Raw genomic sequence first — 15,789 nt, 5'->3', positions numbered from 1 at the left:
CATGCCTTCAGATGTGCGCTTGTGTGGTTCTGGGTCCTGAGAGTAACTGCTTCTAGGTAGTGTTGGTGAGACTACTGATACCTTGGGGAAAAGATAATGATTTAGATCAAATGCAAAAACTGCTCCCATGTTGTCTAGAGCATGGCCCAAAATATCGCCGAGATATCCGATATCTCGCTGATATATCTCGGTAAATTGGTACACCGATATCGATATTTCCGATATATATCCACCGAATATTGAACCCCTTTTTTCCGAGATATATCGGAATTTCCGAGATGAAAGTTTATATCACCGATATAATCGATATTTCCGAGATAATCGATATATATTAGTTGACTTTTTGACCAATTGTTAATAACTTAATATTTAAATTTCCGAAATATCCGATATTCGGTGAGATATCCAATATTTTAGAAACTTTGGACTGGTCACCAAAAAAACCGAGATATCTGATATATCCGATATATTTCGGTTTTTGGGTACACCGATATATTAATCGATATCGAAATTTTGGGCCTTGGTCTAGAGCATAAATCTGGTCATTTCAATACATAACATTCAAAATCCGATGAGAGAGAGAAGTTCGGAGGCCGGAGAACGATTTTTTTGTATCAAAGTTTTTTTTTTTGGTTTAAATCGCAGGGTTTTTGAGGTTTTAGCTTTGACAATTTTATGGAGTTTCCAACTTTTGGGTTTCTATTTTTCTCAAATAGTTTGGGGTTTAATATTTTTTTGGCAGGGAGATAAATATAATTACTTGATAGAGAAAGGAGATTTAAACAAATGAAAGGAGGTCTAACTAATTATTAGCACCTCCTTTTTTTTAGGAGTCTCTAATATTATTCGGTTTGGAAAATAAAACGATATGGTGAGGAGAGATGTCAGGTGCGAGCTTATATATATATATATATATATATATATATATATAGATAGATAGATTTGGTGAATATTTTGTCAACTAGAAGGTGCAATAACGGCAAATTGGGAAAATTGTGAATAAAGACTAAGTTTTTGGGTATGTCATTGACATGGTTTTATTGTGGAATTGCACGGTCATTCGGTTTCAACTTCAATCTTCCAACCTTCAATCATGGATTATCATAAATTCGGTTTCAATAATACATTATTTACCAAAAAAATGGATTATCATAAATTTTTATATGTTTATACTTTTTATTTTCTTATTTATTATCTTTTATTTAAATTACTTCTGGATAAATTCACATGAAAGCTAAGGATCAACAAAAAGAGGTCAACAACTTAAGGAGCAGTAAATAAAATGGGGCAAAGTAAGGAACTGAACACTTGAGTTCCAAAGAACCAAAACAATGCGAAAGTTAAAACATTCATAACAATAATAAGTAATATTCGAACTGTTCAAAAACCACGCGGAATATAACCAAACTGTAAGGAGTACTTTTTTTCCTCGGCCTTCTCCTCAACCGGCTTCGTGATCTTGATATGATCAATGGTTTCGGTTGTCTCCATATCAATTTCAGTTTCGTTTTCAGTAGGTGTCCACCATATAAGACTCCCTGTTGCCCTGGCCCACTCCTCACAACGCTTTTTCTTCTGTTCAATGGTTTCCTTATCTGTCTCCATCTCTGTTTCAGTTTCCTTTTCAGTAGGTTTCGGCCCACTTCCGAAATTCAAAAACATGTGAACGGTCGACTCGTTTCGAATGTTGTACTCTGCAAGCGTACGATCATCTTCCAATATTTTACGCCCACCTTCCAATTGTTTATCTACAAAAATCAGTTTTTGCAAAGGGGGAGGAATACCTCTCTCGGCTTCAATCTTAGCCTTGACTTTATAAATGGTGTCACTGCTGTCGACTTCAAAACTAGTGGTTTCCCGTGTTAGGCTTGTCACGAATATCTGCATCGTCCTTGTCTCTTCTTCTTCTTTCCCAACCTTCTTATTAATTAAAAAGTCTTCCTGAACAAATAAAAAAGAGATAGTGAACAAACAAGAGATCTCCATAGTATATATAGAGAAGGCAGTGGGCCAAATCCAAAATGGTTTGGTCTTTCTAAACGAATGGTTACTAGGAGTCCGTCTCCAATAAGGACAAGGATTCACTGCTGATATGCAATACCGTTTTTTTAACCCTATCCAAACAATTCGAACCCTCCTTAGTTGGGGTTTGAATTGGAATGTGCGTTTTTTTAATCGTTTTTCAAAGACCCAAATTGTTTTTGTGCGTTTTTTTTATTAAATGGGGTTCGAAAATTGGCGAAAAATCGATATTCTTATTTTGTTATCTAACGACAATCCATTCCGGAATGTTACCAAAGGAAGTTGGAATTGCTACTAACTATTATTTAACTGCTGCTATAATAACAGAAGATGAAAATCAAGGGGAAGAAGAAGTAGCAATACCAGCACCAGAACCAGAAGAAGAAGAACAGAAAGTTGAAACTGAAGAAGATGTTTTGGTTAATAAAGCTCAAGAGTTTATGACCAAGATTATTTCTTCTCAACTCAATCCTATCCCTAAACTTATTCATGCATTAGCTTCTATGCTCGAGACTGAAGAATCGAGGTAGTTTTCATTTATCTCTATTTCTATTTTATTGTTTGGTATGGGCTTTTCTTTAAGTTAACATAATTGAAAAATGAGTGCCATAGTATTAATATAATTAGGTTTGAATTCTTGAGATAGGATTGTTGTTATTAGTATGCGTTGGAAGATTAAGTTTTGAGAATGCCCATTTTTGGTTAGCAGCATTTAGTGTTATTTATATTTATTGTTAGTAGTTTGTCAAATTAACTCCTATGCGTTTCGCCTGCTTCAAAGTATGCTCATGACTTACCCAACAACACTTTCGCAAGGCGGGAAAGGCGTTTAAAACTAAACGCAACTTAAAAATATAAAAAGCTTAAGAGAAGAAAATATAAAAAATAAATAAACAAACTGCAAGAAATTTAGTTTTCGAGATGGAGACATTTAGTGTATGTTACCTTAAAGCAGACATTAGTTTCCCTCTATTGTGAGTTGAGATACTTCTAACTAATCTTAAACCAATGCTAATTGTTAATACATGGTCACTTGACATGATTAGTCTGCTCTAAAAACGTGGTGCGACTCTTTATATCAATTATCTGTACAAGGTTTTTCAACATACCCCATTTTCTGGTGATGAGTACTCCTCCTTATATTGAATTCCACTCATGCCAGATTAAGCGTTTGATTTGGCTGTCAATGTGGAAAACAACATTTAAAAGGGAGAGACATGAGGAGATGTGCAGCCAAGGAATTTAGACATGAGAAGGTAAAGTATATTTTCTGCATTAATCTATTTTTTTTCCTGGGATAGTCATTTTTTCCTAATATGAAGAAAACTGCTTTTGTATTCGAAGCAATTAGCATTTGCAATTTACGACAAATATATAATCATTTGACAATATTGCAGGTTCCTTTGGATCGTCTCCGTGTCGCTTCAAAGTTTTTCGTTCTACTTGGATTGTGGAATAATCTTCCAAGTATGTACATGCTGATCCAAATCGTCTCCCGGAAGGACCTTGGATGGAGGTAACAAATTTTTCTAAAGTTAAGTTTATAACAAATCTTCACTTATAATTGATAATCACTTGACAGTATTATATTAGATAGTGAGCGTTGTGGCATTATATTACCGAACAACAACGAAAGCAATTGAAGTTGCTAAAGATCAAGGAACTATTTTTAAGAATGAAACCACCCCGTTAGTCCGTGTACTTTATTTGTGCTAGGGAAAAACCAGTAGTGTATACATTGTGCAGTGACACAATTTGAATAAGGATTGTATGAGAATATTAAGTCGTAACTTAGAATTTGTCGTCTAAATGATGAGGAGTGGACGTCTAGAAGGCTAATGGAATTTTGCACATGAGCAATGGAACTTCATTAAGAGTATTTTGGGCTGACGGCACTCTTCATCAATTGATGTCGTCACGTATGTGTACCTATTTACAACTGATTGATATGCTCTCCAATGTATATATGTGCTTCTTTGATCTATTTGATGTGTTTTTGAATGTTGACCTTTAAAGAGGCGCACCCCAGTTGACCAACGTAGCTTCAGCCACCATCACATAGAGGCGTGGGCGAGCTAGCCGTGTGCGCACCATGCTTTTTATCCTAACCTGATTCACCATCTGTCGTTTTTAGCCTGCTAAGCCGATCAGCTGTCCGTCTGGGCTTTTGATCCAATCACAATGCAACCCCTGCTTTCTCAACTCCAAGCTGTCATCCGCAACTTCCACCGCTTTCTTTACCCTATCAAAAAACATATAAACATCTAGATCCAAACAATTCGTCTTTAGTTTGGGTTTTTGTTCAACATATCAAAAAAACAGAAAACACCCAAAGAAGTAAAAACGAAATAGAGCAACGAACAACAACCTTCCATATCCACAAAATTTGTCCTTAGTTGGTTTTGCTTCTCAACAGATCCAAACAAAAAAACCCAAAGAAGCAACACAGAAATTCACAACAACTACAAGTAATTGCTTATTATTTTGTTCTTCTTTGTTTCGTTATTTTGATGTTTGTGAATTGGCATGATATCGTTTTTCAAAGATCCAATTGTTTTTCTGCATTTTTTATTAAATGAGTCGTGATTCGTGATAAGTATTTGAATGGGTAGTTGCTCGAGCTACCGAGTAGAAGAATTGGAATGTAAGGCCAACATACATTAATTAGTGTGGTTGTTAGAATTTTTATATCAGTATATGGTCGAGGTATGTAAAAATGAATTCTACACTGATGGTTTTAGAAATTGTTTAATTAATGGGATGAAAATTTGATTGCAATATATGGTATTACCTCGAATGTTCAAAATCAAAGTTTTGATTTTGGACATTTTCAGTGATTGGATTGTTCTTTTTGAATGATACATTATGTCCAAATTCCAACTGTTTTTTTTTCCCAACTATTCCAAGTTCCGCATTAGCTTATTGTTCACTAACAGTATGGGCATTGCATGGTGAATATAGTAGGCACTAGACAAGGCTATATAATATGTTTTTACACCCTTAATCTCTTTCAGAAACAAATTATGATTCATTTTCTTTCTTCCTTCATTTTTTGGGGACCAACTCGGCCTTGATTCCGATAATGGCCACAAGCGAGTGGGGAAGGGGGCTACTAACAGAGGACAGTGACTGAGCTTCTACCATAAAGCTTAAGTACACTAATAGACCGGGGGGTGGTCTAATTCAATGACATCAACTGTTTAGAGAGACTAGGGCTGTCAATGGATCGGTTTGGGTCGGGTTTTGGAAAATCCGAATCCGAACCGATAAGAAAATTGGGAACCCGAAACCAAACTGAACTGATAATATTATGTCTAATCCGAAACCGAACCGATAAGAAATATTGCAAACCGAACCCGAACCGAAAACTATAAAATCAATTAAATTTTAAATTAAATTTATTAATTTTAACTACACAATTGATAAACACATGCAAAATTAATCATAAATATTACTAAAATGCTATCTTATCGGTTCGGGTTCATATCAGTTCGGTGGAGGGCAAATCCAAAACCAAACCAATATCTTATCGGTTTGGTTTCGGGTCGATAGAGGGCAAACTAAATTATCAAAACCCAAACCATTTTTTATCGTTTTGGTTCGGATCGGTTATCGGGTTATCGAAAACCATTGACAGCCCTAAGAGAGACGTCACTTTGCTGATAAAAATGTCTCACATGTATTGTTACAGACTTCTCTTTCGTCATTTTCAGTGTAATGAGAGAATGGTAGATTTTAGGAGTTTTGAAAAAAAACGAATTCGTTTCTTAATTCAGGGTTTTTAAGAGAACGAATTCTTTAATTAAATCCAAACAAGTTCAGAGATGAATTTACTCAAACTCTTCAATTCCCTTCTTTGCTTCTTTATTATCTTCATCTATTTGGGTTTTTTTTTTCACGATCATTGTCGTTGTTTGATGATTAGCATGACATGTGACTACAAAGGTGACGATGATCAATGATGACATGTGACTACTAGCAACTAGGTATGCATCCTCTTCTTCAAACCAGATAGTGCAACATATTTTTTGAAATTAATTGCGTCGTATTTTAAAATGGCAGTGTGTTTTGAATATGGAGCACTTTGATTGCTCAACAATTGAGGAACAGACTTACAGAGGTAACTCTATCAAACTTAAATGGTTATCCGGGGTAGAAAATTTGTATGTTACTGAAAAGTAAAAGTAGATAGCACGTTGTGGTGGAATCCATGACAAAGAATAATCTATTTTCTTGGTTTTAGATTCTATGCCAACAACCATGCATCAACCTTGATTTTCTCTCTGACTTGGTGCTTCGTGAGTTGACAATGTCTAGCAGTGCATACGAGTTAAATGTCGCCATTGTATATGATAACTATATTGGCATTCTATTAGTGAACTTTGTAACAGCCGTGTGAACATAATTTGTTGTTAACTTTTTCGTTATGTTACATTTCTTTTTACTAGGGAATTTCATTGAATATGCATGTCCAATGAGCTGAGGAACCCCAAAATTGTAGGTCTTGCATGTGAGATCACCAGTATTTAACTTTGAACTTTTAATTCACTCGTAAGATAAAACTTTTGGGGTTTGTTTCTTTTCATTTTTTCCAGTTTTTGGTTTGTGAATTACAAGCACCTCATATAAACGTGTAGTAACATTTTTAATTGCCAAAATTAGTAATTAGGATCTGCAATGTCCATTAAAATGAGATACGAATTTATAGGCGTATACTTTGAACACTAAACCTTCCAGTGTGATGATACGTCATTTTCAATTCTTTTGAACACCATTATTGGTGTCATCCAAATACCTTTTATAAAAGTTTACAGAGCTCATCTCATCAAATCAACACATACTTCTTCACTGTGATTGATATATATACATTGTCATATAGTTAGATAGTAGTGGTTTTATTTAAATTAACCCAATGTTTTAAGCCAATTAGGAATATTAATATCGGTGTCCTACTGGCTACTAGTGGTTATGTTTTCAACCTCTTTCTGAAAACTGATAAATACGTTTTTAGAATGTTGCTCCAAGTACCATTATAACCTGGGAAGAACAAATAGAAATTCGAGAAATATCAAGATTCAAGAAGTGGTGGTACTATTATTACAATATTTTGCTTTTTGAGTAGGTTTGCCATAAGGTATGGCCCTTCACAGCTCATTTAGTAAGCTATTAATAGAATACTCTGCAAGCTAAAGAGTGAAACAAAATAATATTCAATTACTAGGTTATCACAAGGCTTAATCATTGATTGATATGGTGGTGTTTAATTGAATATCTTTATTCTAACTTTTTTAGGTGGTTTCATAGAATATAGTAGTGTTTGGTGGTAACTGTTGCAAATTCCAAAATGCCAAAGGAAGAAAAAGTTCTTCTGTATCATCTGACCGATCCTAGGCATCTCCTTATCCTTGCAGCTCAAGGAGCTCCTTGCAGTATCTGCCTGAGCCCCTTTTAGAGGATGTTAAAGAATGGGATCGGAAGAAGCCAAGTGCCCTGTGTGCATGGAGCATCCGCATAACGCTGTTCTCCGTCTATGTTCCTCCCATGAGAAGGGCTTCCGTCAATTCATGTGTGACACAACACTCAAACTACATTGATCAGTACCACAAGTCATTTGTAGAAAACCTTTCAATTGTTCTACTTCGATCAAGAAGAAATTGCTCATTGGGAATTGCTCAAGAAACAAGAAGAGAAACCAGAAGGTCGGACCTACTAAATGCAAGGTGTGTAGAAGATGCCTTGAGTGTGCCCATTTCCAGTCCCACACGCGCCATGTGAAAGCTAGGTTCAGTGAAAACTTATCTGTCTCCTCTTCAGTGGGCAGGCAGATCAGTGGTTGGGTTGTTATAGAATCCACTCGGAGGTTCATTAATTCCAGAGCTAGAAACTGGTATGTGGACCCTATTTTCCTTCAATGTTATTTGTAGGGTGATTTCTATCACTAAGGTGAGTAACATACAAGATTGTTGTGCAGCAAGGTGTTGTTTGGTACAAGTGTTGACACTACAAGAAAATCGATTTTTCCCCACGGATTCCCGGTATTTTTAGCCACGGTCATAAACCCTTGCATAGTTTCCTACGAATTTTGACCGTAGCAAATACATTTTTTCTCGTTTCGTGCCTTTGATACCTTTAGCCACGGTTTATCTCTTTAATTGGGCCGTGGGTGGAGCTACGGCCAAAACCGTCGGGTACAATTTTTTTAACCATTACACCGCTTCTCTGGCGTTTTCGACCGTGGGCTTAGAGCTGAAAAGTTTGGGCGGTGACCACTTGCTTCCCTCCCACCGCCAACAGGTTCTAAAAAGAAAAGAAAAAACGGGATCGTTCCTTCTTCTCTCATCTCCCACCACAACAGGTTAAAACACTTCATCCCCACCGCCACTCAACCCTATTTTTTTTTTTTTCCTCCTTCTTCTCTCATCTCAAGAAGGTATTTCAAGCTAACCGATTTTTTTCAAGCTAATCGATTTTTTTTTTCAAGCACCGATTTTTTTTTTTGCCAAAACTGGAGAACTAATTTTTCAATTTAAATTTTTTAGGATTTACTAAGTGGGAAAGGGATTACAAGCCGTTTTTCTCTTCTCTCGAACGCGATTCCTCCATTACAAATTGAAGGTGACTTATTATGCTATTAAACATTGATTTTTTATTTGATTTTTTTTTTCGTTTTTAATCTAATATTAGATGTTGTTATCAAAGTAGTATTCATTCCCTATTCTCTCTGTCTCTCTATATTTATATTAACTGATCGCCATGTCATGTTTCTGTAACCATTTTTTTTAGGGTTTTATATCTTTTGTTGGGTTTTATTTTATGAATCTGTTTTTACTGTTTTTACTTTGTATTGAAATCATGACTTGTTTTGGATTGTGTGTTTCTTTTCTTTTTTTATTATTCTCTGTGCCGTTACGTATGCTATTTATGAAATGTTAAACTATTGGTAATTCGACCTGCTACTTGAAAGGGATGTTTTTAATCAAGACCTAATCTATCTCTCGACCAAACACCTCAGATTGTTCGATTATCCTCAAAGTGCAACCTTTATTCAAGGTAAAGAATTTCTATTTATGTTTTGTATTTATGTAATACCAAATTCCTTGTATAGAACCGCTTGTAGTGCTTGTTGTTGGAACATTAGAGCTACCAACCATCTCCCGTGATAGAACCGCCGTGTCAATTTAAAAATGGTTGTTTGTAATTTTTGGGACAAGTCTCGATACATTCACTTATGATATAATGTTCGATTGTCTATAAATTTGTGAGATAGCCTATGGATTTTAGAAGGTCGAATTGGAGATATTGGTGATTAGTCATTACTAGTCACTTTACTTGCTTTTAAAGTTTGATTAATTTTACTAGTCCGACCGGTTGTTATGAATATTTGATTTGTTTGACTAGTCTAGAGTCCGGGCATGTGCTATGAGTTAATCTTTAGTTGATTAGTTTTTCGATCTGGACATGTCCATGAAATAATCTCTAGTTGATTAGTTTCACTTGTGGAAGTTTGAAATTTGTAGCTAGAATAGCTTCATGAAATCGAGACGCCATTTGCACATTCATTAGATTCATTTGTACGACGATTCTTCTAGGCATTTTGGTATTGTAGATCTGAACAAGATTGGATTAATGTGGTATATATGCATGGTGATATATTATTATGTCTAACATTTTTGAATGTTGTGTGTATCTTTTATTTATTCCTAGATACACCATGGAGGGTTCTACCCAATCGATAGAAGTTGGATTGAATTAGATCACCATGAATTAACGCTTTCTAAAGGGTGTTGATGAGTTTCTAGAGTTTGCAAAAAAATACCATCATAATAAGGTAATCGATACCGCGCCGTGTCGCATATGTAGAAATGGGGAAGGCATCATTGACACCTAAACTGCGGAAATTTCATGTTTATAAATGGAGGTTTGATCCAACATATTTACGTTGGATTTTTCATGGTGAAAAAAAAGACAAGATGCACATGTAGAGTCCAATATGAATTCTAATGTGTTTGAGAATATGAATGATGCATTTGCCAATCGTGGTAGAAGAATTTGGTGGTGAAGACTTGGATACATTTCTTGGGGGTTTGGGAAGTGGTCTTTCAAGAGGGACTAGTCGATGATGATGATGAAGAGAGCCATTGGTGTCGGATAAAATTTTTGAAGAGGCCACAAGTGCTTTATACCACCGATCAGAAAGACTTCACCGTCTTGAAGTTTGTAATTAAGCTATTCGAATTAAGGTCAAGCGTGGGTGGTCCGACATAGGTTTCACAGAGTTGCTTGATTATTTAAAGTTGTACTACCGCGATGGTAATAAGATCCTGAAAGATACATATCGGCGAGAAAAAGTTTGTTAAGGATTTGGGACTGAATTACCGTAAGATTGATGCTTGCCCGAATGACCGTGATCTTGTATTGGGGAGATAATTCACGGAACAATGTCCTACTTGTAACTCATTCGGATACAAGTTTGCAACAATTCAAGAAAAAAAAACGTGTTAGGCAAAAGCCGCAAAGCAATTCGGTACTTTCCTATAGCAGATAGGTTGAAGAGAATGTACAGTGTTGATTGGGTAGCAAAAGCAATGTGTTGGCACTCTACAAACCGATTGAAGGGTGGTGAGTTGGGTCACCCAAATTGACTCCTCATCTTGGAAACATATTGATAAAACATACCCAAGTTTTCGCCGAGCCTCGTGAACGTTCGATTGGGTCTTTCTACTGATGGGTTCAATCCGTTTGGAATGCAAAGCACTTCGATAGTTCATGGCGGTAATGTGTGTCACATACAACCTCCCCCTTGGCTGTGTATGAAACCGCTAATTCACTATGCTTGCATTGCTTATCGAGGGTCCAAAACAGCCCGAAAAGATATTGATGTTTACTTGCAGCCATTGGTTGCCGAAGTTCGCGGTCTTTGTGGGATACCGGAGTGTTAGTTAAAGATGCTAATAAAGGGAGATGTGTTCACCATGCGTGCGGTGTTATTGTGGACAATTCATGACCTTCCCGCATATGGAAACATCTCCGGTTGTAGGACTAAGGGGAGATTTGCTTGCCCCCTCGTGGGTCCTAATACTTCCACTTTGAGACTTCGTTCATGGGAGGAAAAATGTTTATCTTGACACGAGGCGATTTCTAGGGCAATCGGATCCAAGCAGATTTGATGTGAGAGAATCGACTTTCAACAAGAAAGAAGAACATCGGGCACCACCGCATGTGATTGTCTTGTAAGAAGGTTAAAAAGTGACCGAAAGCATCTTAAAGTGAAATGGGAAAACGAAAAGAAAGGGAAGGGTGGTGATTCCGAGGGAGGAATATGATACCGGTGACTCTTGTTTCTACAAGCAATCAATATTTTTAAGGAGCTAGACTATGTGGAGGAGCTTCCCATCTTTCATAACCTTGATGTAATGCACATTGAGAAGAACGCATGACGAAATACCTCTTTCTATGATGTTGGACCAAGTAAAACCAAAGATGACATTAATGCACGCAAAGACTTGGAGCTCTTAAGGATTAAAAAGAAGTATTGGTTGGTGAAAATGCTCGTAAGAAGAAACGTGGGGTTTTTGTATGCATTACACGAGGAGAAGAAGTTGTTTTTACTACTTTAAGGAATATCGTGTTCGGTTGGTTTTAGTAGTAATTGGAGGATTATCGCCAATGAGGGATCGTCTATGGAGTCGAAAGGGATGAAATCTCATGATTATCACATTTTAATGCAACATTTGCTCCGGTATTAATCCAACATGCGTATAAAGATAGGAAAGAGGCTCGAAATGTTCTACTAAGTTTTTGTACCTTTTTCCGTGCTCTATGCTCGAGGAGAATTGATGTTGAGTCGTGACTATACTTGAGATGGGTATGGTACTAACCTTATGTGAGCTTGAGAAAATGTGCCCCCTTCATTGTTTGTCATAATGATGCATCCGCCTATTCATTTGGCATATGAGGCCCGTGTTTTGGGACCCGTGTTCTACCGGTGGATGTATGTTTTTGAAAGGTACAATAATTTTTATTTTTATAAATAGTTAGAATTTATTTTACGAATCTTCCTAATTCATTTTAGCACTCGAAGGTTAATGAAAACCTACAAGGACTCATCACTTAACAAAGCACGCCCAAAAGGTTGCATTGCGAGAGATATTTGAAGGAGGAAACAATGACATACCTTGTGGAGGATATGAAGGGGGTGGCATCCTTCAAAAACTAGATGAAGATCCGAGGGTTTACGGTAACAATACCTCCGTGTTCGATTCTTAGTGTTAGTGAGGGAGACGAAGTTGGTCCTCTTAGTCCTCGTAAAACGTTATCTTCTAGAAGGTGTTGAGTGGGAACAAGCACGACAATGGATATTGAAAAGCCACCCCAAGTATGATATGTGGAAAAAGTAACGCATTTTTCGTGGTTGTTACATTGTGGATGTGCTTTTCAATTCCATATTTTATTTTTGTATTGTATGTGTTTTACATGAGAAATTTGCTCACTTTAGGGAGTACGATAGCTTCCTCGAAACATGTAGGAGGACCATGGGGAGAAGGGCAGGGCAGTACAAAGTACCTGAAAAAGACGAGTTCATGCCATGGTTAAGGAGACAACTTGACGCTCAAAACCCGAAAGATGATGAGCTCATACAAATAGCAAGGGGACCAACACGAGAGGCCAGAACTTATGATAAGTACACAGTGAATGGGTTTTTATTTGTCACCAAGGATTACGAGATGACTAAACGAAATCAGAACAGTGGAGTTTCTACCAAGTGCCCAACTACCTTTCGCTCGAGTGCTAAGGATAAGAATCCAATTGATGGGTCTGCTGAATACTATGGTGTTATTAGAAAAATCATTCAATTGGAGTACCGGAGTATTGACTATGAACCAGTTATATTCAAGTGTGACTGGGTTAAGCTCCAACATGGTGTGAAGGTCGATAATGAATCAAAGTTGTTGTTGGTCAATTTGTCCAATATATATGGGTCATCCCAAAGGAGTGACGAGCCATTTATTCTTGTTGAGCACGTATCACAAGTCTTTTACTCTCAAGACCCAGTGAATCCTGATTGGCATGCGGTGATTGAGGTTCCAAGAAGGGTATACTCTGATCTAGATGCAACAAGATTGGTGTCGGAAGATGTAGTTGTGGATGAATCCTTTGTGGGGCTAGTGAATCAAGAACCAATTAGAATGGAAGACGAAGTGATATTTAATGACCAAGAAGACATGGTTGAGGCTGTTGAAGTTCCTAGGCGAAGAAAAAGACTTAGAAAGAAGTGAATGTATGTATCTATATATTGGAACTTAAAATAAGTGTATGTTTTTTTTTTAAATTTTTTCCTTTACATATGCGTTTTTTTTGTTTGACGTATTGCATGTCTATTTTAACTCTGTAAGGACATCTATTCAATTTTAAACATCTTGACTTGTAGCCCGCATAAAACACTTGACCTGCTGAAAATATTATTAGCTATTGTGGCATTGTCTAGTGTACGTCCCATGTGTGATTATTTGTTTGATAATGCATTTTTTTTTTAATATCAGGTAATTTACAATGGTTAGCAGCACATCACATGGTTCAGTTCCACTTCAGGAGTCCCTAGGGGCAGGTACATAACATTAGGCTACATAACATTTTACTGACATTAGGCTACATAACATTTTGCTTCTCTGACTTCCACCCATTTTATGATCAGGTATGTCTGCCACTTCACGGCGAAGGTCGGGTAATACTAGAGGCCCAGCTATACCGCTTTCGAAAAGGTTGAAACCGGGTGAGAAAATTGTTCTTCGATTAACTGAAGACACCTTGCAGCCTTGCTCCCCTAAAAAGGGTGTACATCACTTGTCTAGTGAAATTGCTACACTTGTTAAGCGCGAGATCCCGATTTACTATAAATCTTTTCCAGATATGATCATAGGTTGTGCTGAGAATGATATCTTCCCTTATAAAACCATAATTGATAGTTTGAATAATATGTTTCAATTTGAGGGTGATGATGATGATGAGGGGGTTGCTGGTGATTATGTTCGAGACAAAATAATGGCTGCTTGGAGGAGTCGCAAGTATGACTTAAAGAAGACATACCTTGATGGTAAGGATCTAGAAGAAGTGAGAACAATGGAATCCCCAGAAGACATTCCTTTGGAGGATTGGAGAGCTTTTGCGGAGCTTTGTAATTCAGACAACTTTAAGGTTTGTAAACCATACCCAATCATTTTACATTACCTATTTGATAGTATGTTGTCTGATAAATTGTGATTTCTCTTTGTATGCTGGTTTGAATTTTATCAATGACGTGTAGGAAAAAAGTGCGAAAAATAAAATTAATCGCGCGAAGCAAACAGAACCCAATTGCTCAGGAAGGACACCGGCACAACTTGTTCGCCATGAGATTGCAAAGGAAAGAGGTGTGCCAGATGTAGAAATTTTCCGTGGTGACCTGTACCTAGGCATGCATAGCCATGGGAAAAACAAAATTCCGCAAAGACAAGATTTGGTGGTAAGTCTTTATATGGTACCTTTTGTGATTTTTCGATTTGCAAACATTTATGGTATTGATAACCGGAGTTGGTATGTTTATCTATCAATAGGATAAGATTGGTGAACATTCTGCCTCCAATCCTCAATCAGACCCGACTTGTGATGCTGTGGCAGAGGTTTGAAATTTAATTGTTTTTTTTTTCAAAAGGTAAATTAGTCTAGAATATTAGTTATAAGCATAAATTAAAATTTTCCAATTAAATAGGTTCTTGGCAAGGATAGTAGAGGTCGCATGCGGTTGATGGGATCGGGTTGCTCCAAATCAAAATTGAAGAACTCGTCTCCTTATGTCAAGAGGAATCAGAAACAAGTGAAGGCGACTTCGGACTTAGCCGCCTTGTTTGAAAATAAACTTGATCAGGTGACTAACAAATTTCAAGGGCAAGTAGATCAGCTGACTCAAACAGTGCAGATTCTCTCCCGTATGATACCAATCACGCCTAGTACCCCTAATGGACCATCTTCTTCTTCTGGATTCTCTTCACGTAACACAGTTTCCAATGTATGTAATCTATTTAATTTTTTTTATGTTCTTAATGAAACATGTATACTCGACTAGTAATGTTTCTTGCACTGTTTTTCAGGAAAGCAATTACATTGATGTTGAAGTGGATGTTAGAGCTCATTGGCCTTTGAGAAAAGTTGCATCTGGGAGGGTGATAAATGTTGATCCAGGACATAAAATTGGTAGAAGAACCGTAGGGGAGGGCAATTTCCTAGTCTGCATTGAAGCGATTATCGAAAGCTCATGTGAGATACCGGAACCATATAACCACTTTCGAACCCTTGGACAAATTGGGCAGGGAAATGTTATATGGCCTAAAGCGTTTCTCAATTTTCTCCCTCCTCGTTGTTAGGCAGCAAACTTGAACTAGTAAGCTTCATTTTGAGTTCCATGTAAGCTTAAGTACTTTATTAGACATGTAAGGTTCATTTTGAGTTCCATGTAAGCTTAAGGTACTTTATTAGACATGTAAGCTTCATTTTGTGCAGACTTTGTCTTTCTATGGATAATTTTGTTAGATGGAATAGTTTATCTTATTCATCTATTTAGTTTTATTTTTTTCATTGTGGAACTTGCATATGTATGTATGTCTATGTGTTTGATATTTAGGTGGTGGACTCTACTCAATTGTACTAACCCCCTTTTAACTCCGCCAATGCAAATTTATTTGCATTGTCGGTCCCAAGCCCGAATAAAGGAGGAGGGAAAAGGGTGGCGACTTG

General features: G+C 36.9%; 2 protein-coding genes across 11 annotated transcripts; both read left to right on the top strand.

The window, feature by feature from the left end:
• Positions 1 to 1,353: 1,353 nt before the first annotated feature.
• On the top strand, positions 1,354 to 15,591 carry LOC147514771 (uncharacterized). 10 transcript variants are annotated; one of them, XM_086585128.1, is made up of 15 exons: positions 1,576 to 1,702; positions 2,350 to 2,548; positions 3,185 to 3,278; positions 3,420 to 3,538; positions 5,948 to 6,008; positions 6,085 to 6,142; positions 7,434 to 7,742; positions 7,837 to 7,909; positions 8,562 to 8,637; positions 13,563 to 13,627; positions 13,715 to 14,214; positions 14,324 to 14,521; positions 14,613 to 14,678; positions 14,768 to 15,064; positions 15,147 to 15,591. In XM_086585128.1, exons 10-15 carry the CDS (start codon positions 13,573 to 13,575, stop codon positions 15,417 to 15,419), a joined length of 1,389 nt encoding a protein of 462 aa, XP_086441254.1. In that variant the 5' UTR covers positions 1,576 to 1,702; positions 2,350 to 2,548; positions 3,185 to 3,278; positions 3,420 to 3,538; positions 5,948 to 6,008; positions 6,085 to 6,142; positions 7,434 to 7,742; positions 7,837 to 7,909; positions 8,562 to 8,637; positions 13,563 to 13,572; the 3' UTR covers positions 15,420 to 15,591. The 10 variants fall into 10 exon arrangements, with proteins under 10 accessions (XP_086441234.1, XP_086441249.1, XP_086441239.1 ...); XM_086585108.1 differs by having other exon boundaries at positions 1,354 to 2,548; XM_086585123.1 differs by lacking the exons at positions 7,434 to 7,742; positions 7,837 to 7,909 and adding an exon at positions 9,035 to 9,072 and having other exon boundaries at positions 1,354 to 2,548.
• LOC147514772 (uncharacterized) lies at positions 12,336 to 13,300 on the top strand. Its single transcript, XM_086585149.1, has 2 exons — positions 12,336 to 12,415; positions 12,518 to 13,300. Exons 1-2 carry the CDS (start codon positions 12,405 to 12,407, stop codon positions 13,296 to 13,298), a joined length of 792 nt encoding a protein of 263 aa, XP_086441275.1. The 5' UTR covers positions 12,336 to 12,404; the 3' UTR covers positions 13,299 to 13,300.
• Positions 15,592 to 15,789: the final 198 nt, after the last annotated feature.

Source organism: Coptis chinensis, chromosome 2, assembly GCF_015680905.1.
Source record: "Coptis chinensis isolate HL-2020 chromosome 2, ASM1568090v1, whole genome shotgun sequence".
Lineage (NCBI taxonomy): Eukaryota > Viridiplantae > Streptophyta > Magnoliopsida > Ranunculales > Ranunculaceae > Coptis > Coptis chinensis.
This window is presented reverse-complemented; position numbering and strand designations above follow the sequence as displayed.